This window comes from Bubalus kerabau, chromosome 13 (assembly GCF_029407905.1).
Source record: "Bubalus kerabau isolate K-KA32 ecotype Philippines breed swamp buffalo chromosome 13, PCC_UOA_SB_1v2, whole genome shotgun sequence".
In the NCBI taxonomy this organism is placed as follows: domain Eukaryota; kingdom Metazoa; phylum Chordata; class Mammalia; order Artiodactyla; family Bovidae; genus Bubalus; species Bubalus kerabau.
In genome coordinates, this window is record NC_073636.1 from 55,453,383 (window position 1) to 55,475,241 (window position 21,859).

A 21,859-nucleotide genomic window follows, 5' to 3' on the forward strand; every position below is an offset into this window, starting at 1 on the left:
CACCTTGCTGACATGTGCTGTCTCCTCTTTCAGCGGTGCCTTCCTCCTCCCACAATGACACTGGGGAGCAGGTGTTGCCTGCCGGACATATCGTGAGTAAGTGTCCCTCAAGATCCCCATCCTGCCTTAGGCCCCACTGGAGCAGTGGGGCAGAGTGGGCCAAACCCAGGCCCACAGAGTTGGCGGTGCAAAAGTAATTGTGGTTTTGCATTGTTGACCTTTGCTGTTTGATATTGGAATACATTTTTTTTTTCTTTTAAAAGATTTCAGTTTGTTGATTTATTTCCTTTTGATGGTCTTTTGGTTAATAACTGACCTTTTTATTTTTTAATTTTTTTTAAATTTTATTTTATTTTTAAACTTTACATAATTGTATTAGTTTTGCCAAAACTAATACATTTTTAAATGTGATTATGTGATGCATCATTTTAATGCACATTTCTTACTTTATGTTCTTTTTGCTAATGACTTATTGAAAGTGTTAGTTGCTCAGTCACATCCGACTCTTTGTGACCCCATGGACTATAGCCCACCATGCTTCTCTGTCCATGGGATTTTTCCAGGCAAGAATACTGGAATGGGCTGCCATTTCCTTCTCCAGGGAATCTTCTTGACCCAGGGATTGAATTTGGGTCTCCTGCATTGCAGGCAGTTTCTTTACTGTCCCCCAGGGAAGCCCTAATGAGTTATTACTTGCTGTTTGTGAAAGTGAACGTTGCTCAGTCACGTCCGACTCTTTGCAACCCCAGTTTATTTTATATTTATTTTAGATTAGGGAAATGACATTAGGCAAAAATCAAATTTCAGCGATTTTCTTATTCGAGTTCAAAATGGGTTGTAAAGCAGCGGAGACAACTTGCAACATCAACAACACGTTTGGCCCAGGAACTGCTGATGAACATACAGTGCAGTGGTGGTTCAAGAAGTTTTGCAGAGGAGACGAGGGCCTTGACGATGAGGACAGTGACCAGAGGAGACGAGGGCCTTGACGATGAGGACAGTGACCAGAGGAGACGAGGGCCTTGACGATGAGCACAGTGACCAGCCATCGGAAGTTGACAACAACCAAGAGAATCACCAAAGCTGATCCTCTTACAACGACATGCTGCTGCTGCTGCTAAGTTGCTTCAGTCGTGTCCGACTCTGTGCGACCCCATAGACGGCAGCCCATCAGGCTCCTCTGTCCCTGGGATTCTCCAGGCAAGAACACTGGAGTGGGTTGGCATTTCCTTCTCCAATGCATGGAAGTGAAAAGTGAAAGTGAAGTCACTCAGTCACATCTGAGTCTTAGCGACCCCATGGACTGCAGCCCACCAGGCTCCTCCGTCCATGGGATTTTCCAGGCAAGAGTACTGGAGTTGGGTGCCATTGCCTTCTCCTACACTACATGAGAAGTTGCCAGCTAACCCAGTGCTGACCATTCTACAATTGTCCAGCATTTGAAGCAAATTGGAAATGTGAAAAAGCTCAGTAAGACAGTGCCTAATGAGCTGACCGCAAATAAAAAAATCTTTAAGTGTCGTCTTCTCTTGGTCTGTGCAACAACAGCGAACCATTTCTTCATCGGAATGTGATGTATGACCAGATGTGGATTGTATACGACAGCCAGTGACAGCTAGTTCAGTGGTTGGACCCAGAAGAAGCTCCAAAGCCAAACTTGCACCAGAGAAGGTCATGGTCACTGTCTGGTGGTCTACTGCCAATCTGATCCACTATAGTTTTCTTTGAATCCTGCAGAACCATCACATCTGAGAAGTTTGCTCAACAAATTGATGAGATGCACCGAAAACTGCAATGCCTGCAGCCGGCATTGGTCAACAGAGAGGGCCCAGATCTTCTCCACAACAACGCTCGACCACACGTCGCACAGCCAGCACTTCAGAAATTGAACAAATTGGGCTAAGAAGTTTTGTCTCGTCTGCCATATTCACCTGACTTCTTGCTAACCAACTACCACTTTTTCAAGCGTCTTGACAACTTTTTGCAGGGAAAACTCTTCCAACAACCAGCAGGAGGCAGAAAATGCTTTTCAAGTGTTCATCACATCCCAGAGCACAGATCTTTATGCTACAGGAATAAGCAAACTTATCTGTATTGATTGTAGTGATTCCTATTTTCATTAATAAAGATGTGTTTGAGCCTGGTTATAATGATTTAAAATCCACGGTCCCAAACCGCAGGTACATTTTCACCAACCTGATATTTCCATTTTGTTCACTTTTTCTTTGATTCTTTTAATTTTGTGCAAATAATGCATGTTCATTCTAGAAAACCTTAAAAAATATATGAAAGCAGAAAGTTAAAGAGAGTTATCCAGAATCGCAGCTCCTGCAAACAGCCCCTCCTCCCTCTGCGTGTATGCTGTGTTTGTAAACATCCACGTGCCCTGTGTGCACTTTTGTGTAATTGCGCTTTCCACCCACACCATCCTGTAAACACGTCATTTCACATTCTACGTTATGTACACAGATGTAGTTCTTGTTTGACCAACTCTCAATTCTTGGTAATTTAGGTTCTTTCCAGAGTTTTTAAAAATAACACCATAGTAAACATCCTTGCAGCTAAAGCTTTCCATGAATTATTAACTATTTCTGCAGGACAGTTTCCTAGAAGAAGGTTTGGAAACATTTTTGGCTGCACGTTGCCAAACTGCTCTCCTGGCAAAATCGTCTGCCTGGGTGGAGTGGCATCATTCGCGTCACTCATGTCAGAATGTTGCTGTCTCTACATGGCAGCGTTCATTATTACAGAAATCTTCAGTTTTCCTGGAGTTGGGATGCACCTTTTGGTTGGTGGCTTATCAATGTCTAATTGGCCAGCATTTTCCTTTCACAGCAGCTCAAGATAGTGTTGTGTCCTGTAACTGGTTCTTAGATCTGATGGCATTTGGTGTTTCCTTGGTCTTAGCCGTATTTCTTTGCCTCACTTGAGTTTGAATCTTCTCTCATGTTTCTGGACTCTTTCTGTTGTTTTCATGTGTGAATTTCCCTTCTGAGGTCATGGCTCAGTTTTCTTTTCACTCGTTTGCTGCTGTAAGCTCTTTCCACATGAACTATGGTATCTATGCCTCACGAGTCACATGCTTTTCTCCCAGTGGGTGATTTGCCCTTGTTGTTATTTTCTTCATGTGAATCTGATCAGACCATGGACATCTTAGGTGATGGGTTTAATTTCTTTTATTATGCATGTTCATTTTCTACCTCATCTTAAGTCAGTTTTGGTTACTTATGTTTTCTTAGCAAATTTTGTTTATATCATTTGGATTTTAAAAGGTGTTGGCACAAAGTTATGCACAGTATTCTGTATGTGATTTTCAAATTTCCTTCCATTCCTTTTGTCTGTTTTTCTTTTCTTTCCTGCCTTCAGAGATATAACAGAAGTTTGCTGAGTTTTTTAGTGTTTTTGAAGTGCAGCTTAAGGTTTATATTCATAAGATCTGCTGGAGTTTTTCTCTGGTTTGGGAGAGAGATTTTAACTTCCTAATATAGAAAAATTTGAGCTAAAATCTACCTTTCTCTCTTCTGTCTTCTGTTGAGGTATAATCCTAAATCAGTATGTTAATTTCAGGTATGTAACACAAAGGTTTGGTATTTCTAGACATTGTGAAATGATCACCACAGAAGGTCTAGTTAACACCTGTCACCACACAGAATTATAATTTTTTTCTCATGATAAGAAATTTTTTTTTTAATTTGGCCAAGAACTTTTAATGTCTACTCTCTCAGCTACTTTCAATTATGCAGTACGTTATTATTAACTATTGTTGCCATGCTGTGGGTCACGTCCCATGACTTATTTACATTGTATTTGGAAGTTTGCATCTTTTGACTCCCTTCACCCATTTTGCCTACCTCCCAATCCCCGCCTCTGGCAATTATCAGTCTTTTGTTTTTTATGTCCACAAGCTCAGGGTATTTTTAAAGACTCAGTGTGTGTGTATTTTTTAAGATTCTACATATAAGTGAGATCATGTAGTATTTGTCTTTTTCTGTTTTCTTTTGACTTATTGTCATTTTCATAGTTTTTTGAATTATTATTAGTTTTAGTTTCTCTTAATTATCCACAAAACATTTAAAGTATTTTTTTTCTCAACCAAGGCTGATTTTATTCTGCAGGAAAATATCTGGAGACATCTTTGGTTATTCTAACTGGGAGATGCCACGGTCATCTAGTGGGTAGGGGCCAGACATGATGCTAAATCTCCTGCAGAGCACAGGACAGACCCTCCCCCACAATAGTCATCCAAGCAGAATGGTACTGGTGCCAAGGTTGAGAAACCCAGGGGTAAAGCTGTGAATTTGCTTCAGAATGTGGCTTGGACTAGGTGTATCCCACAGAGTTGATATGCTATGTTCTCCCTGCTGTTCCTTTTAAATTGTGTATCATTTCAGTTTTCATTTTCCTTTTCACCCGAGTTGTTTAGAACTGTGTTTGCCATTCCAGGTGGTTAGATTTCCATTCTGTCCCTTCTTTTGATGGTTCTGTTCTGTTTTACTGCACTGTGGTTGGATTTGGTAGCCTGAAAATGTCTACTTTTTGTCTTTGGATTTTGAGGGTTTCTTTCTCACCTGGAATGTGACCCTTTTTAGATTGTCCAAGAATGTTTGACAGGAACTTGTGTTCTCTGTGGGAATAGATTTGTACACATATGTTTATTAAAGGACATGTTAATTATGCTGTTTAAACCCACTCTGTTCTTAGTTTTTGTCACATTCTGGGAACAGTGTATTCAGTCTTTCTCTCTTTGACGGTGGTTTGGCCAAATTTCTCTCCCAATTTCAATAGTTTTAGTTTTCAGTACCTTCGGACCATGTTTATCCTGCTCTTAGAGCTTTGGGTTTTCAGCATCTCTTGGGGGGCAAGTCCATTTCTTCCACACACAACATCCTTCCTGTCTCCATTAATGCTCGTGCCTGGGCTCACCATACTCCACGCTCTCCCTTCTGGAAGCTCTTTATTTCTTGTCCAAGTCCTTGGTTCAAGGTGCATTCTTTCAAAAGGGTGTGACCAGATTCTCCTTCAAGAGTCAAACCGATGCCTTTGGGTTTGTCTCGTGAGAGGAGATGTGGTCTGGCAGAGGGACTGTGGCTGCTATTAAGTTTGGGCTTGCCCCTGCCCCAACTGTATGATTTCTTTCATTCTGCTTAGATTTTTCCTTTCTTGACTTTTGCCGGATTGACCAGCAAAGCATGTTTTGGTTGGTTTGTGTTTTCTTCTCTGAGGGTTTGCAAGTTCTGTTTCTATCTTCTGGTCTGGGCCAAGGTTGTCTTTATGTTTTGACAAATAATGAACCATTATTTTGTACTGCAGTCACAGAATTAAAAGACAGTTGCTCCTTGGAAGAAAATCTATGACAACCCTAGACAGTGTTTGCTGACCAAAGTCCATATAGTCAAAGCTCTGGTTTTTCCAGTAGTCATGTACGGGTGTGAGAATTGGACCATAAAGAAGATTGAGCAGTGAAGAATTGATACTTTTGAATTGTGGTGCTGGAGAAGACTCTTGGAAGTCCTTGTCAGCAAGGAGATCAACATAGTCAATCCTAAAGGAAATCAACCCTAAATATTCATTGGAAGGACTGAAGCTGAAGCTGAAGCTTCAGTACTTTGGCCATCTGATGTAAATTGCTGACTCACTGGAAAAGACCCTGGTGCTGGGAAAGGTTGAGGGCAAGAGGAGAATGGGGCAACAGAGGATGAGATGGTTGGATGGCATAACCAACTCAATGGACAGGAGTTTGGGCAAACTCCAAGAGACAGTGAAGGGCAAGAAAACCTGGCATGCTGCAGTTCATGGGGTTGCAAAGAGTCGGACACAACTTAGCAACTGAACAATGAACCATTATTTATTTTATGTCAGTAACAAAAATAGTATTAGTCCCTTTTTGTGCATCAGTTAAGACATCTAGCACACTTTTTCTTCCTTCTTCCTAATTTCCAGAATTATTTATAAAGAGTAGAATTTTCTTTCCGCCTTCTTAAGATTTTGTTTTTGCATTTTCTCTGGTTATGTCAACACCTGCAGTTGACTTGGTGTCTACATTATAAACAATTAATTATGTGTGTAAAATGCTCCTGATTTCATTGCATGCCACTGTTTTCCTAAAACATCCGCTTTCCCTTGTAGGCCTTTTTAAAGTCTTTTTCACTGTGCATGAGTGCAGTGTCAAAAGGCAAGGAAAGGAGTCTGTGGAGAAGGGAGGTTTTGAGCGGGGCAGCTGCAGGGCCTCTGAGACCCCCATCCCACCGCTGTCCCCCTCCAGATTGTGACTGTAGCGCCGCCGGGACCCAGGGCAATGCCTGCCGGAAGGACCCGCGGGTGGGGCACTGCGTGTGCAAACCCAACTTCCAGGGCACCCACTGTGAGCTCTGCGCCCCCGGCTTCTACGGCCCAGGCTGCCAGCGTGAGTCCAGCCCTGGCCCAGCAGCATCCCCTCGCGGAGCCCAGGAGCCCGACCCCTCTGTGACCTCCTCCTCTCTGCAGCCTGCCAGTGCTCCAGCCCCGGCGTGGCGGACGGAACCTGTGACCGTGACTCAGGCCAGTGCACGTGCCGGACAGGCTTCGAGGGGGCCGCATGTGACCGCTGTGCCCCCGGCTACTTCCACTTCCCCCTCTGCCAGTGTGAGTATGGCACCTTCAGCCGGCAGGCGGGAGTGGGGTTGGGTCTGGGCTGCCGGCTCAGGGGCCTGTGCACTCTCGGCCTGCAGTGTGTGGCTGCAGCCCCGTGGGGACCCTCCCTGAGGGTTGTGACGACGCTGGCCGCTGCCTGTGCCGGCCAGAGTTCAACGGCCCCCACTGTGACCGCTGTCGCCTGGGCTACCACAGCTATCCCGAGTGCCACGGTGAGCGGGTGGCTTTGGTGGGGCTCCAGGCAGGGGGGAGGGCCACCGCAGGTGCCCAGGGCATGACCCCAAGTCCTCTGCAGCCTGTGCCTGTGACCCCTGGGGCTCCGTGGACCAGCTGTGTGGGGCAGGCGGGCTGTGCCGCTGCCGTCCCGGCTACGCGGGAGCCACCTGCCAGGAGTGCAGCCCCAGCTTCCACGGCTTCCCTGACTGTACCCGTGAGTGCCCTGGTGGGGGGAGGGGGTGGGGCAGGGAAGGGAGGACGCATGCTCTCCACGTGCTGACACCCCCTCCTCCCCCTCCTCTAGCCTGCCACTGCTCTCCCGAAGGTTCCCTGCACGCAGCCTGCGATCCCCACAGCGGGCAGTGCAGCTGCCGACCGCGAGTGACGGGACTGCGGTGCGACATGTGTGTGCCTGGTGCATACAACTTCCCCTATTGCGAAGGTGGGGCTGGCCCCGTGTGTGTGTGTGTGTGTATGTGTGAGATGTGCTGCGTGTTCCCATGACTGTTGCAGTGCCCTGCGTGCTCTCGGTTCACACATGCATTCACGTGAGTGTCCGTGTGTTGTGCATGTGGTCACGTGCTGTCCATCTGTTCATGCTTGTTTACATGCTTTGTGCGAGTGTGTGCTCATTGCGTGTTCACAGCTGTGTGGTGGGGGAGAGCACATGCCCTTCAGCCAGGGGGACTAGGGCAAGAAGGCACCGTGGTTTCTGGCCTGTTCGAACGTGTGAAAGGCTTGTGTGCTGGCTCCCACGGGGCCTCAGGTCCTGGCCAGGCCTGGGGAAGCTCTCGGCCATCAGGGTCGGTGGCTAGGTAATGACCGTGGCCTGGGCCTCTCTCCACAGCTGGCTCCTGCCATCCTGCTGGCCTGGCCCCAGCTGACCGTGTCCCTCCCGAGGTGAGCCCGGGGCAGCCCTCTGGCGCTGAGGCCTTCACTTATAGAAACCATCACTCACCTGCTGCTCAGTTGCCATGGCAACCTCAGAGCCCCTTTGGTGCCCTGGCTGGGTCATGCCTGAGATGGGGCCAGGCTCCAGGGCTGAGGGTTTGTGCTAGGAGGGCAAGGACCTACTCTGACCCTCAGTCTCATCGTCTCCCAGGCACAGGCACCCTGTACGTGCCGGGTTCACGTGGAGGGGCCAAGCTGCGACCGCTGTAAACCTGGATTCTGGGGGCTGAGTCCTAGCAACCCTGAGGGCTGTACCCGTGAGTCTGCCTGGAGTGGTGTTAGGGTGCTGAGGGAGACCCTGCGGAGGGGAAGGCTGGCTCCACAGTGACCAGGGTGGGGATGGAGTCCTGCCCTCCTACCCTCGCCCAGCTCTCAGCCCTGCTCTGCCTCTCCCCCAGGCTGCAACTGTGATCCCAGGGGCACACTGGGTGGGGCTGCCCAGTGCCAGCTGGTGAGTCTGAGGGCAGAGGTGCCGGGGGCCATGGGAACAGAGTGTAGGGACCCTCCCAAGCCTGGTCCCAGCTTCTCCCTCGGCCTCCAGGGCAATGGCCAGTGCTTCTGCAAGCCCCACGTGTGTGGCCAGACCTGTGCGGCCTGCAAGGATGGCTTCTTCGGGCTGGACCAGGCTGACTACTTCGGCTGCCGCAGTAAGGCCCACTGCTTGGCCCTTGGATCATGTCCCGGGGAGGCTGAGGCCCAGGGAGGGACACATGGGACAAAGGCCAGCCAGGGCCTGGGTGTCACATGGCACTCGCTGAGCCACTCTGGGTACCTGGCCAGACCTGTGCTGGTGTGGAGGGGGTGCAGATTTAACCCCTTCTTCTCCCTCCATCCCGTGCCCTGGCAGGCGTCACTCACCAATCCCAGGGCCCTTGCCCTAAATCCTGACCCTCTGCTGTCCAGAGCCCCGGGCAGCTCCTGGTGGCGGTAACACTCGTCCCCTCAGCCTGGGTCACCCTTAATGGAGGGTGGACAAAGCGGAGGCTGCGGGAGGAGCATGGAGACCGTGGGGCTGGGCCTCACTCACTTGCTCCCCCATTGCAGGCTGCCGGTGTGATGTTGGCGGAGCGCTAGGGCAGAGCTGTGAGCTGAGGACGGGCGCCTGCATGTGCCGCCCCAACACCCAGGGCTCCACCTGCAGCGAGTGGGTACCCCGCCCCAGCTGGGCTGGGGGTGTGGGCTGGGGCAGCAGTTTGTCCACAGGCTTCTCCCTGGGGACTCTGGTGTGCGGTGCAGGGCCAGTACCTGTCCCGCCCTGACTGCCCCTGCTGTGGCCAGGCCTGCTCAGGACCACTATCTCCCTGACTTGCACCACCTGCGCCTGGAGCTCGAGGAGGCGGCCACGCCTGAGGGCCATGCTGTGCGCTTTGGCTTCAACCCCCTGGAGTTCGAGAACTTCAGCTGGAGGGGCTACGCACAGATGACACCCATCCAGGTGTGGGCTCTGTGTTCCTGGCATGATGGCTGGCAGAGGGCGGGCGGGCCCCTGAGCTCATGGGTGTGGGCTGAGCATGACCAGGAGGGGCCGCCCCGACTTTCCGTGCCCCCCAACCCCACTGCAGCCCAGGATCGTGGCAAAGCTGAACCTGACCTCCCCCGACCTCTTCCGGCTTGTCTTCCGTTACGTCAACCGCGGGTCCACGAGTGTGAGCGGGCGGGTTTCCATGCGAGACCAGGACAAGTTCACCACGTGTCCCAACTGTGAGTGCTGGGGCTGCTCCCCAACCACCCAGCTCCCACCACATCCCCATGCGTGGGTGGGGAGGCCAGGCCCATCCTCCTGACCCTGGGGGGTTGGTGACCGCGGCCTGGAGTGGCCGTCTCATCCCTACGTCCAGAAAGCCCACTGTCCCCACCCCCAGGCACAGAGCAGAGCCAGCCCATGGCCTTTCCGCCCAGCACCGAGCCTGCCTTTGTCACCGTGCCCCAGAGGGGCCTGGGGGAGCCCTTCGTGCTGAACCCTGGCGCCTGGGCCCTGCTCGTGGAGGCCGAGGGGGTGCTCCTGGTGAGGCAGGGCTGAGAGGGTTGGGGTGGGGCCTGGGGCAGGGGCCACAACACCTAACCTCCCCCCTCCCCCCAAGGACTATGTGGTTCTGCTGCCTAGCGCCTACTATGAGGCGGCCCTGCTGCAGCTGAGAGTGACTGAGCCCTGCACATTCCGGCCAGACGCCCAGCGCTCTGGAGACAAGTGAGGGCCAATCTGGCGGGGCTGGGGGGGACCTGCCCCTCCCAGTGCCCAGGCCACCTGCCCTGTACTGACCAGACTGTGTGTCCCCAACCAGCTGCCTCCTCTACACCCACCTACCCCTGGACGGCTTCCCCTCCGCCGCTGGGCCCGAGGCCCTGTGTCGCCATGACAACAGCCTACCCCGGCCCTGCCCCACAGAGCAACTCAGCCCCACGCACCCGCCGCTTGTTGTCTGCTGGGGCACTGATGTGCGTGTCCCCGGGGCCCCTTGGGGACAAGTAGGATCAAGCCCTGGGGAGGCGTGCCTTTGGTCTGGAGGATGGGAGTCCATGTTGCAGAAGGGACATGGGTGCAGGGCAAAAGTGGTGCGGGCATGGCACAGGCAGTGGCTCAGGCAGCGCTTGCTGCCTTCAGGGTTTTGACCTTGAGAGTCTGTGCCTGGGGCCTCAGCTGTAAATGGGGTGAGGGTGGCCTAGCACTCCAGCTTATCATGAGGGGGTGGCAGGTCATTGGTTCACATCAGGCACCAGACACTCTGCAGTGATGAGGCTGGTGGGCCACGATGGGCAGGGGAGGCTCAGAGTGAGCAGAGGTTGGAAGGTCAAGTGGCCACAGGAGGAGTGCCTCCAGCAACAGGAGTGGTGGGCACACAGGCCCTGAGACGGAAGGACAAGGCTCTGGGCACAGAGGATGGGAAGGGCCGTGTTTAGGAGCACCCTGTTCTCTAGGAGGGGGCCTGGGGTGGGGCCTCACATCGCCCTGTCCCCCCAGGTGGACGTCCAGCTTCAGGTGGCAGTGCCGCAGCCAGGCCCCTATGCCCTGGTGGTGGAATATGCCAATGAGGACGCCCGCCAGGAGGTGGATGTGGCAGTGCACACCCCCCAGAGAGCCCCCCAGCAGGGGGTGCTGACCCTCCACCCCTGCTCATACAGGTGTGTGGGGAGTGGGTGGAAGGTACAAGCCTGGGGTATGGGGGGCGCTGGGGCTGGGTTCGGGACCCCAGCTGCCCTACCCACTAACCACCCCTGCCCACCCCCAGCACCCTGTGCCGAGGCACCGCCCTGGACGCCCAGCACCACCTGGCCATCTTCCACCTGGACACGGAGGCCAGCATCCGACTCACAGCCGAGCAGGCACGGTTCTTCCTGGTAAGACCCCGACCCCTCACCTGCATGGGCCCCAGGACCCCATTGCAGGGCTCTGTCTTTCCAAAGATTTAAACATGCGCAGAAGTAGAGTGTGGTGAGCCTGGGTGCCCATCACAGGCACTGCCCTCAGCTTGTGCTGAGTCCAGGTTCTTCCAGAACCCCTCCCTTGCAAGTTTTTTCCTGTGGGCATGAAACGTGTGTTTATTTATAAAGAATGCCCGTAGTCAGTTAAGGGGAACTATGATGCATTGGAGCTAGGGTAGAAAGAAATACCTTTCTAAATTTTTAATTTATTTTTGGCTGTGCTGGCTTTCTCGAGTTGCTGCAATCGGGGGCTACTCTTGTTGCGGCGCGTGGACTTCTCACTGCAGTGGCTTCTCTTGTTGCAGAGCACGGGCTCCAGGGGGTGTGGGCTTCGCTTCAGTAGTTGCGGAGCGTGGTCTCAGTAGTTGTGTACACGGGCTTAATTGCCCCGCAGCATGTGGGAATCTCTCCAAATCAGGGATCCAACCCGTGTCTCCTGCAGTGGCAAGCGGATTCATTACCACTGAGCCACTAGGGAAGCCTAGAAAGAACAATCTTAATGAAAGGCCGCTTTTTGGTATAATTTACAAAAATGCCACAGCATGTGAGCGGCTTAGGTCCTGAAGCTTGGGACTCACTAGCATCGAAGTAACTTGCTTCTGTGTCCTCCTCACAGAGTTGGAAACTAAATCCCAAGGTTAACTTGGGTTTGCAGGCCCGTTCTGCATCACTAAACTCCGTGCAGGGTTAACCCTTAGTTTGATGCCCAGAACCAAGCATGCATGTTTGTTCAGTAAGTGATGAAATAGATGACATTTTTCTCATCAGAGTATTACACAGTTTCATCATTACATTTCCCTAGGCCTTTAAAAGTTTTAGCAGAGTAACATGTGCAGATTTTATAAAAGCTTCAAATATTGAAAAGACTTGCAACGAAAACCACAGTCCCACACCCCATCTGCCGTGGCTCATTCCTCCTTCCAGAGTCTGTGTGTCTCTTCCACGTTGCTGAGTGACTCATGTCACATAGCTTCCTCCTAAGTTTTTGATGCTGGAACCCCTGTGATTCCTTCCTCACACACACAGCCCTGCAGTCCTGGGCTGGGTCGCTGTAAACTTCCCATGGAGCTATACCCACCGCCCAAGCACGATTCTCCCGCAGTACCCAGGCCAGGAGGCAAGACGGCCGCACCCCAGATGCCGCTTGGCCCCTCCCGTGGTCACCCGGGACACTGGCTGTGCCGCCTAGTGTGCCTGTTCTGGAACCTGCCGTAACGGGAGTCACATGGGTGTGCTGTCTTCTCTGCGGACACTGTGTTGGGGTGGCCTGAGCTGTCGCTGTGGTCTCGCAGTCTTCTGTTTCCGCTCTTAAGGTTTTTCTGGACACATTGTGATGCCATGTTTTACCATACTTGTCACACGTGTTTCTACACCTTGGGGACAGCACAGGGTGGAGACGGCTGCTCACGAGCCCTGGCATGCAGAGCACCTGCCTGGGCTGGGTCCTGCCCTGTGACCGCGGATGGTGGGAAGGGCGCAGGAAGAGGAGGTGTGGCCTGAGGTTGGGTGGGGCTGGAAGGCGCTCCACGGCCCAGAAACCTCGGTCAAGGGCTGGGGTCTGTGCGGCCAGAGGAGAAGCAGGCTGAATGGGGATCAGGGACTCAGTGCCAAGAGGCGGACCAGCCTGGGCAGGTGTGGCTGGGCTTCACCTGCCTTCATACCCACACCATCTGCTGCCCACAGCACAGCGTCACTCTGGTACCCACGGACACCTTCAGCTCAGAGTTCGTGGAGCCCCGAGTTCACTGCATCAGCAGTCACGGTGCCTTCAGCCCCAGCAGGTAGTGGGGCTGGGGGCCTGGCGGGGGCGGCAGGGTGGTGGCGGGGACACAGGAGCTCACCGGTGTATCCCCTGCCCCAGTGCCGCCTGCGTGCCCTCCCGCTTCCCGAAACCGCCTCAGCCCGTGCTCCTCAGAGACTGCCAGGTGCTGCCGCTGCCACCCGGCCTCCCGCTGACCCGCTCGCAGGAGCTGACACCGGGCGCACCCCCACCCGGGCCCCAGCCCCGGCCCCCCACTGCTGCGGACCCTGCCGCGGAGCCCACGCTGCTGCGCCACCCCCAGGTGAGGGCCTGGCCAGGACTCGCAGCCTCGTGGGCACCCTGCTCCTCTTGGTGTGGGCTCACCGGAGCCTCTCCCTGCAGGGCACCGTGGTTTTCACCACCCATGTGCCCGCCCTGGGCCGCTACGCCTTCCTGCTGCATGGCTACCAGCCCGCCCACCCGACCTTTGCTGTGGAGGTCCTCATCAATGGGGGCCGCGTCTGGCAGGGTGAGCAGAGAGCGTGGACCCCTGGGTGAGAGGGCTGTCAGGGGTCTAGTCCACACAGCCCACACAGGACGTGGATAGGGTGCAGCTGGGTCCACAGCTCACGTGGCCACAAAGCGGGGCCCATGCCCTGGCTGTGAGTGACAGGGCCACACACCTTGTCCTGCCCTTGGCTCTCAAACGGGGTGCCCCAGCCCATGGCGGGTGGCAGCCCCTGCCCCTCACGTCTGTGTGGTAACTCAGAATTCCCCCACCACATGCCAGGGTGACTGAGGGCTCCCTGGGGACACATGCCCATATGTATTTGTTTCCTTCTGCTCTCTGGGGCCCAGAGACTACTGCATCTCACCAGCCCTTGTACATGACCATGGCCAATTCATGTTGCATGAGTGTGCCAGGCCTTGTGGTCCTCTGGACGGGTCACGCATCCGTGTCATGTTCACAGATGCACAGTCCACAGTGGCACGTGCTGCCCGTGGGTACCCCCTCCTCCGGGGCGACTGCAGGGGTTCCTGGGACGAGGCCGTGGGGCAGGGCAGTCTGCATGTGGTGGGTGTTGACTTACTGTTTCTCGCCTCCAGGCCACGCCAATGCCAGCTTCTGCCCACATGGCTATGGCTGCCGCACACTGGTGGTGTGCGAGGGCCGGGCCATCCTGGACGTGACTGACAGCGAACTCACTGTGACCGTGCGTGTGCCCGAGGGCCGGTGGCTCTGGCTGGTGAGTTGGAGGCTGGTGTCTGTCCTCTACCCATCATACCATTAAAGGTTACCCTGCCAGGGCGTGTCCCCTACTCTTTACAGGCGACTCTGAGCCCAGTGCCAGGGCAGCAGCGTCTAGGGACCTCCAGGCCCATCTTGAGAGGCCCTGGGGTCCATGAGCCAAGATGACACCCACCAGCTCCTGGGGGCCCTGCTGGTCAGAGTGGCCTTCTTGGAGGAGGAGGCCTGGAAGGAGACAGGGGTGTCTGGCAGAAAGGGGTGGGGGCACCAGGAGCCCAATTGCCTCTTCACGACCTGTTCCTGAGCTTCTGTTTGGCGGCAAAGGCCGGCCTCCCCTCTGAGTGGCCCAGGGAGGGACCCATAACCTGGCAGCCTCGCTAGGGCCCAGGACAGGGTATGATTCTATCCGGCCGGATGCTGGCCTGCGGGAGAGAAGCGCTGGGCCCACAGGAGGTGACTGGGCCTTGATGCTCTAGGAGTACGTGCTGGTGGTCCCCGAGGAAGCCTATAGCTCCAGCTACCTGCGGGAGGAGCCCTTGGACAAGTCCTACGACTTCATCAGCCAGTGCGCCACCCACGGTTACCACATCAGGTGAGCTGGGCTCGGGGCTAGGGGTGGGGGTGTGCAGGGGTGTAGCTGGCTGACAGCTGGCCTCACCCCACTCCTCTCCCAGCCCCTCTAGCTCGTCCGCCTTCTGCCGCAGCGCTGCCACCTCCCTCTCACTCTTTTACAACAACGGGGCTTGGCCGTGCGGCTGCCACGAGGTGGGCGCCATGGGCCCCACATGCGAGCCTTTTGGGGGCCAGTGTCCCTGCCGTGCCCATGTCATCGGCCGCGACTGCTCCCGCTGTGCCACTGGCTACTGGGGCTTCCCCAGTTGCAGGCGTGAGTACCCCAGTCCTGGGAGTGCCCAGGGGTGCCCGCCAGGCAACAGTTGTCAGGAGAATGTTCTGGAGCTGGTGGACTAGCATTGCCCCCTCCTGTTGTCCAGAAGGTCCTGGGGACCGGATAGCAGTTTTGAGCACCTGACCTCACATCAGAGGAGCTGCCTGGGAGTTGGGGCCCGGAGTGGGTGGATCCAGGCTGGTGTAGGGTGGCCTCGCTCCCCGCCCCATGTTCAGTGCCCCCAGGGCCACCATCGGGCCTTCTGACCGGGGGCTGTGCCCGTACCCACAGCCTGTGACTGCAGCGGCCGCCTCTGTGACGAGCTCACAGGCCAGTGCATCTGCCCCCCGCGCACCATCCCGCCCGACTGCCTCGTCTGCCAGCCCCAGACCTTTGGCTGCCACCCCCTGGTGGGCTGTGAGGAGTGTAACTGCTCGGGGCCCGGTGTCCAGGAGCTCATGGACCCCACCTGCGATGTGGACAGTGGCCAGTGCAAGTGAGTGCCTGTGCTGGGGGTCTCTGTGGCCTTGGAGCAGTTCCGGATCCCCTGCCGGCAAGCCCTGACCCCATCCCCACCTGGCAGGGTCTCCCGGGGCTCAGCAGCGCCCTCTCCTCTGGCTCTTGGGGGGTCATCACCATGGTGGGCGGACACCTCTGGTCCCGTCTCAACATAAGGGGCAGGTGGAGGGAGGCCCAGCCAGCTCCTGACCTCTCATGGCAGGTGCAGACCCAACGTGGCCGGACGCCGCTGTGACACCTGTGCTCCCGGGTTCCACGGCTTCCCCAGCTGCCGCCCCTGTGACTGCCACGAGGCAGGCTCTGGGCCTGGCACGTGTGACCCCCTCACAGGCCAGTGCTACTGCAAGGTGAGGGGTCCACCGGCCCAGCCTGCTCCCCACCCCATCCCTCATCTTGCTTTGTCAGCTGAAGTTCATCCTCTCCGGGAGGCTGGGGCCTCCTGGAACACTTTAGGACAGCCAGCCCAGTTGCAGGGTGACAGGCAACACTGGCTGGACCCCCTACACATGGCTGACTGCCCTGCCCTGCCGTGCCCTCCCACCCTCAGGAGAACGTGCAGGGCCCGAGGTGTGACCAGTGCCGCCTGGGGACATTCTCACTGGATGTTGCCAACCCCAAAGGCTGCACCCGCTGCTTCTGCTTCGGGGCCACTGACCGCTGCCGGAGCTCGACCTATGCCCGTCGTGAGGTGTGTGGGCAGGCAGGCAGGGATACATCAGCCCGCGTGGATGTTGGACATGAACCTGTGTGACCCATCTCTGTGCCCCACAGTTTGTGGACATGGAGGGCTGGACGCTGCTGAGTGGTGACCGGCAGGTGGTGCCCCACGAGCGGCAGGAGGTGCTGATGCTTCGCGCAGACCTGCAGCGTGTGCCCGAGGCCATCCCCGAGCTGTACTGGCAGGCCCCACCCTCCTACCTGGGGGACCGGGTGAGCAGCCGAGTGTCCCCCGGGAGGGCACCTTGAGAGGATCCAGGGCCTCCTGGAGGCTGAGGGCAAGCAGGGAGGGCGGAGGCTCTGTGAGGGTGCTTGGCCCTGTCCGTACCCCCAGCCCCAGGGTGCCCAGAACCACTGCAATTGACTCCAGGCCCCTGGACTGAGTCTGGCCAAGTCGCATCTCTCCATCTGGCCTCCAGGTGTCATCCTATGGCGGGACCCTCCGCTACGAACTGCACTCGGAGACCCAGCGCGGGGACGTGTTCAACCCCATGGAGAGCAGGCCGGATGTGGTGCTACAGGTGGCCGACCAGGGGATCTTGGTGGGTGGGCAGCGGGCGCAGCCAAGCCGAGACTGTGGTCAGCCAGCTTCCTGGCCCTCATCCGCCCATGTGCCTCCCCAGGGCAACCAGATGAGCATCACGTTCCTGGAGCCGGTGTACCCAGCGCCTGGCGATGTTCACCATGGGGCGCTGCAGCTGGTGGAGGTGAGCGGTCGTCCCTGGTCCCTGGGGCTGCGGGGCCTGCTCCCTGTGATGTAGAACAGCGTCGAGGAGCAGGATGGGTCAGCTCCTCCAATGCGCTGCCCTTGTGGTTCTCTCTGCACACTGCCCACTCCTGTCTTTTTTGCCTGTTTCTTTTCTGGCGGGGTTGTGCCATTCCTGATGTTCAGCCTGTGTCCTGATTTCAGAGCTGTGCTGTCTGCTCTCCATCTGTAGCCCGTGCGTCTTTTTCTAAGATCTCTTCGGGGTCACAGACAGTCTTACCTTCAGTATGCTCAAATCGACCGCTTTTGTGTTTGCAGTTAGTGTTTTTGTGAGTTAAGTCTTTGTCTCTCAGGTCAGGAGTCGCTCACCTGTACATGTCCCCCACGCTCGCCTCCTGTGCTCTGAGTGCCCCTGCCCCCATGGGAGGGTCTGTCTTGGGCTCCTGCTGTGCCCTCTTGTGGCCACCACAGTGAGCCCTGTCGTGGTTATGCAGGGGAACTTCCGACACATGGAGACCCACAGTACCGTGTCCCGCGAGGAGCTCATGATGGTGCTAGCTGGCCTGGAGCAGCTGCATATCCGTGCCCTCTTCTCGCAGGCCTCCTCGGCCATCTCCCTGCGCAGGGTGGCGCTGGAGGTGGCCAGCGAGATGGGTGGGGGGCCTCCAGCCAGCAATGTGGAGCTATGCATGTGCCCTGCCAACTACCGTGGGGACTCGTGCCAGGTGAGGCAGTGGAGGTGGGCACCAGGGCCAAGTGGTCCCCCTCCCCAGCCTGCACGTCCCCAAGCATCCACACTTGGCCTCTGTCTCCATCTCACCCCACTTCTCCTCTTATACCTGCTGGGCATCACCCTGCTAGCAGCCAGCCTTCCCGCCTCAGGCCGAGCCGGCTGCTTGTTCGACCATCTGCTCGTCCACTGTCAGCTGCTCCCTGCCGGGCCCGTGTGCCCTAGCTGGTCTTCACTCATTTAGTGCCCAGTTCATCTTACATCCACAGTTCACCCAGACAGCATCCACTTCACCTCCTCCCCATCTCACCTGTGGGGCATCCCTCCACCCACTTGGAAGTGTCTAGAGGAGAATGGGGGGTGGGGGTGCCCTGAGCCAGGGCCTCTGTGTGGCTTTGTGGGCTCTGACTTCGCGCCTTCAGCCCGTCAGGGTCAGGGCCCCTAGGGCTGACCTGTGAGTATGGTCCCTGGTCTACCCCCACATCAGGCTGGCCCTGCCTCCTTCCCTGACCACCAATGCCCACCCACTCCAGGAGTGTGCCCCTGGCTATTACCGGGACGTCAAAGGTCTCTTCTTGGGTCGCTGCATCCCCTGTCAGTGCCACGGCCACTCAGACCGCTGCCTCCCTGGCTCAGGCGTCTGTGTAGTAAGTAGGGACCTGTGGGGGGTGGGAAGCAGGCACCAAAGACACAGAGTAGGGAAGGCCAGGGCACCTTCGGGTCTGTGGTTGTGGGTATGCTGAGGTCTAGACAGGGGTGGGTGCCCTGGGCACGGACCCTGCATGGCTGGGGATGGAGCTGGTGGGAGCAAGGCCTCCACTGTGGGTGCTGAACTGTTCCCTCTGCCCAGGGCTGCCAGCACAGCACTGAGGGCGACCACTGCGAGCGCTGCCAGGCCGGCTTCGTGCGCACTGGGTCCGAGGACCCTGCAGCCCCCTGCATCAGCTGCCCCTGCCCCCTGGCCGTGCCTTCCAACAAGTAAGCTGGGCCAGCCACCCCGGGTCCCGACTGTTGGTTGGTGGCCCAGAGTCTTTATAGACCCAGAGCGGAACACTACCCCCACGGCTGGTTGAATCAACACTGCCCTCTGTGGAGGCCAGTGCAGCCAGATGGGCCCATGAGGTGGGGACCCCAGCACCTGGTGCCTGGCCCCACCTGAGTACACAGGTGCTTGCCTGGAGAACGCCAGTGTGTGATGACCACTTCCGTCTTTGCAGCTTCGCGACAGGCTGCATCCTGAGAGGGGGCCGCACCCAGTGTCTCTGCAAACCCGGCTACGCTGGGGCCTCTTGCGAGCGGTAAGCTGGGAGGCAGTGCCTGAGTAGGGGCAGGGTCTGTTTGAGGGGCCCAGGGCACTGAGTGCCTGAGCCACTGCCACCCACTGACCACACCACCCCCCCAGGTGCGCACCCGGCTTCTTCGGGAACCCCCTGGTGCTGGGCAGCTCGTGCCAGCCCTGTGACTGTAGTGGGAACGGTGACCCCAACATGCTCTTCAGCGACTGCGACCCCCTAACAGGCGCCTGCCGCGGCTGCCTGCGCCACACCACCGGGCCCCGCTGCGAGAGCTGTGCCCCTGGCTTCTATGGCAATGCCCTACTGCCCGGCAACTGCACCCGTAAGCGGGGAGGGCAGGGACAAGGGGTGTCCCCCCCGAGCAGGCTGTGTCCTGGGCTGAGCCCAGCATGGATGGTGTGGGCCTGACCAGGCCCCCTGAGCTCACGATCAGGCACCCCCATGGCCGGGCCAGGGGTTGTTTGGATACTCTGGCCTCTCCTGAGGGGGGGCGGTTCCCAGGAGGGCTCTGGCAGGGCTCCCCAAAGAGCTCCTCTGGGGGCTGAGCCCAGGCTGCAGCAAAGTTGGGCACAGTGGGACAGTGAGTAGGCAGCTGTGTGGTCTGGACCTGGATGGAGCAGGGAGGTGGTGAAAAGTAAGCGTCTGGGGGCTTCCTTTGGGGCAGGAAGAAGGTGCATGTGGAGTAGGAGCCTAGTAAGGGCTTCTGAGGGCTAGGAAGAAGCTGGGGTGATTTCCCAGGGTGACTTTCTGCAGGGTGTGACTGCTCCCCGTGCGGGACAGAGGCCTGTGACCCCCACAGTGGACACTGCCTGTGCAAGGCCGGTGTGACTGGGCTGCACTGTGACCGCTGTCAGGTAGCACTGCCTGGGAGGGGCGGGACCTTGATGTAGGGGCGGGGCTCGGTAGGAGGGGGGGAGTTTGTGGGTGGGGCTCAGGGTGATAGGGGCGGGGTTTTGTGTGGGCGGGGCCTCATGGCTCCAGGGCTGAAGGAAGGTGGATTTTGAGGGCTGGGCAGAGCCGTGACTGCAGTCTGTGCCCTCAGGAAGGACACTTTGGCTTCGAGGGCTGCGAGGGCTGTCGCCCATGCGCCTGTGGACCAGCCGCCGAGAGTTCCGAGTGCCACCCCCAAAGTGGGCAGTGCCACTGCCGGCCAGGGACTGGGGGACCCCAGTGTCGCGAGTGTGCCCCCGGCCACTGGGGGCTCCCCGAGCAGGGCTGCAGGCGTGAGTGCGAGCAGGCGGGGTACCTTGGGGTGGCGAGTACCCCCAGGGTTCTCAGCCAGCTACTCACCCCGCCTCTCCTGCCCCTCCCACCCAAGGCTGCCAGTGCCAGGGAGGCCACTGTGATCTGCACACGGGCCGCTGCACGTGCCCTCCTGGGCTCAGTGGGGAACGCTGTGAGACCTGCAGCCACCAGCACCAGGTGCCCGTGCCAGGAGGACCTGGGGGCCACGGCGTGCACTGTGAAGGTGCGTCCCTGTCCTGCCCACTGCCCTGGCCACCGAAACACACCTGGCTCACCCTGCCCTGGGGCAGTGCAGGTCCCAGCCCTCTGCTGACCTGGTGACCCTGACATTCATCTCGACTTCCAGAGAAGCCCCCTGGCCCTAGCTCTGCCTTTGTTTTCTGAGACCCCATAACTGTCCTCCTGTTGATCCTGAGACCCTCATGCTAACCTCTGACCCCCAACTCACCTCATCACCCTCAGCCCAGCTCAGTACCCCATTATATCTCTGTGAGCTCCAGTGACCATCTCTACCATGCTGATGCCCCCACTCTCCCTGCCCCCTTCACCCTGCACCCACCTGCCCCCTGCCTGCAGTGTGTGACCACTGTGTGGTCCTTCTCCTGGACGACCTGGAACGGGCCGGCGCCCTCCTCCCTGCCATCCGGGAGCAGCTGAGTGGCATCAACGCCAGCTCTGTGGCCTGGGCCAGGCTGCACAGGCTGAACGTCTCCATCACCAACCTACAGGTACTGCCCTGCCCGATCCCCAGGCACCCTCTCCCGGCCCCCAGCCTATCCGTCCTGGGTCACAGGCTCACCTTCTTCTCCCCCAGAACCAGCTCCGGAGCCCCCCAGGCCCCCATTATGAGACCACACAGCAGCTGGAGGCACTGGAACGACAGACCTCAAGCCTCGGGCAGAACACTCAGCATCTGGATGGCCAGGCAGGCCCCTGGGGACTCCCGCTCCAGAACCCCTTGGAACACTCCTCCTCCAGAGAAGCCCCCACTCCCTCTCAGCAGAACCCTCCCTGAGAAGTCTCTCTCCTCAGGCCCCAAACCATCCAGAATCACCCCTGACCTTCGGCTCAGGCTCAAGGTCCCTCCCCAGGCTCCTAGGCTTTCCCCAGCCAGCAGGGGCTGAGGCCTGATGGGGCACTTTGTCCACAGGCCACCAGAGCCCGAGCCCAGGCTGGCCAACTACTGGACAGCACCGAGGCCACGCTGGGCCGGGCACAGACGCTGCTGGCAGCCATCCGGGCTGTGGACCTTGCCCTGAGCGGTAGGCACTGGCCCAGCTGGGCGGGTGGGGAGAGTTGAGCAGAGTGATGTTCCGAGCTGAGGGCAGGGGGTGTGCCTCTGGGGGCTTGGCCTCTAAACACACTTTGGGGTGTTTAGACAGGGAGATGGTGCCCTGGTCACAGAAACAGCAGGTCCGAGTAGGGAGGGGAGAGGGGCAGCCCACATGGCCAGAACAAGAGGGCTGGGCAGGTGGTCCCTGCAAAGTGGGAAAAGTGGTGGGTGAGCCTTAGTTACAACCTGACACGTGCTACAAGAAGAGATCAGAAGGGACC

At 57.3% G+C, this 21,859-nt stretch overlaps 1 protein-coding gene across 1 annotated transcript in view; it reads left to right on the forward strand.

Moving 5' to 3' along the window:
- LAMA5 (laminin subunit alpha 5) overlaps positions 1-21,859 on the forward strand; it is a 52,223-nt gene that overhangs the window by 20,963 nt on the left and 9,401 nt on the right. The window contains exons 11-51 of the mRNA XM_055544514.1: positions 34-96; positions 6,263-6,403; positions 6,484-6,621; positions 6,708-6,842; positions 6,926-7,060; positions 7,151-7,288; positions 7,694-7,746; positions 7,949-8,054; positions 8,196-8,248; positions 8,339-8,444; positions 8,842-8,941; positions 9,076-9,232; positions 9,360-9,498; positions 9,660-9,802; positions 9,879-9,985; positions 10,080-10,233; positions 10,757-10,917; positions 11,025-11,133; positions 12,901-12,998; positions 13,079-13,280; positions 13,361-13,487; positions 14,066-14,205; positions 14,684-14,799; positions 14,882-15,093; positions 15,385-15,589; positions 15,815-15,959; positions 16,160-16,300; positions 16,384-16,542; positions 16,749-16,850; positions 16,953-17,036; positions 17,530-17,760; positions 18,299-18,412; positions 18,616-18,743; positions 18,983-19,063; positions 19,168-19,382; positions 19,814-19,914; positions 20,103-20,283; positions 20,379-20,528; positions 20,882-21,033; positions 21,120-21,230; positions 21,456-21,567. Of these exons, the coding sequence (XP_055400489.1) occupies positions 34-96; positions 6,263-6,403; positions 6,484-6,621; positions 6,708-6,842; positions 6,926-7,060; positions 7,151-7,288; positions 7,694-7,746; positions 7,949-8,054; positions 8,196-8,248; positions 8,339-8,444; positions 8,842-8,941; positions 9,076-9,232; positions 9,360-9,498; positions 9,660-9,802; positions 9,879-9,985; positions 10,080-10,233; positions 10,757-10,917; positions 11,025-11,133; positions 12,901-12,998; positions 13,079-13,280; positions 13,361-13,487; positions 14,066-14,205; positions 14,684-14,799; positions 14,882-15,093; positions 15,385-15,589; positions 15,815-15,959; positions 16,160-16,300; positions 16,384-16,542; positions 16,749-16,850; positions 16,953-17,036; positions 17,530-17,760; positions 18,299-18,412; positions 18,616-18,743; positions 18,983-19,063; positions 19,168-19,382; positions 19,814-19,914; positions 20,103-20,283; positions 20,379-20,528; positions 20,882-21,033; positions 21,120-21,230; positions 21,456-21,567 (5,445 nt within the window). The remainder of the gene's footprint in view (positions 1-33; positions 97-6,262; positions 6,404-6,483; positions 6,622-6,707; positions 6,843-6,925; positions 7,061-7,150; positions 7,289-7,693; positions 7,747-7,948; positions 8,055-8,195; positions 8,249-8,338; positions 8,445-8,841; positions 8,942-9,075; positions 9,233-9,359; positions 9,499-9,659; positions 9,803-9,878; positions 9,986-10,079; positions 10,234-10,756; positions 10,918-11,024; positions 11,134-12,900; positions 12,999-13,078; positions 13,281-13,360; positions 13,488-14,065; positions 14,206-14,683; positions 14,800-14,881; positions 15,094-15,384; positions 15,590-15,814; positions 15,960-16,159; positions 16,301-16,383; positions 16,543-16,748; positions 16,851-16,952; positions 17,037-17,529; positions 17,761-18,298; positions 18,413-18,615; positions 18,744-18,982; positions 19,064-19,167; positions 19,383-19,813; positions 19,915-20,102; positions 20,284-20,378; positions 20,529-20,881; positions 21,034-21,119; positions 21,231-21,455; positions 21,568-21,859) is intronic.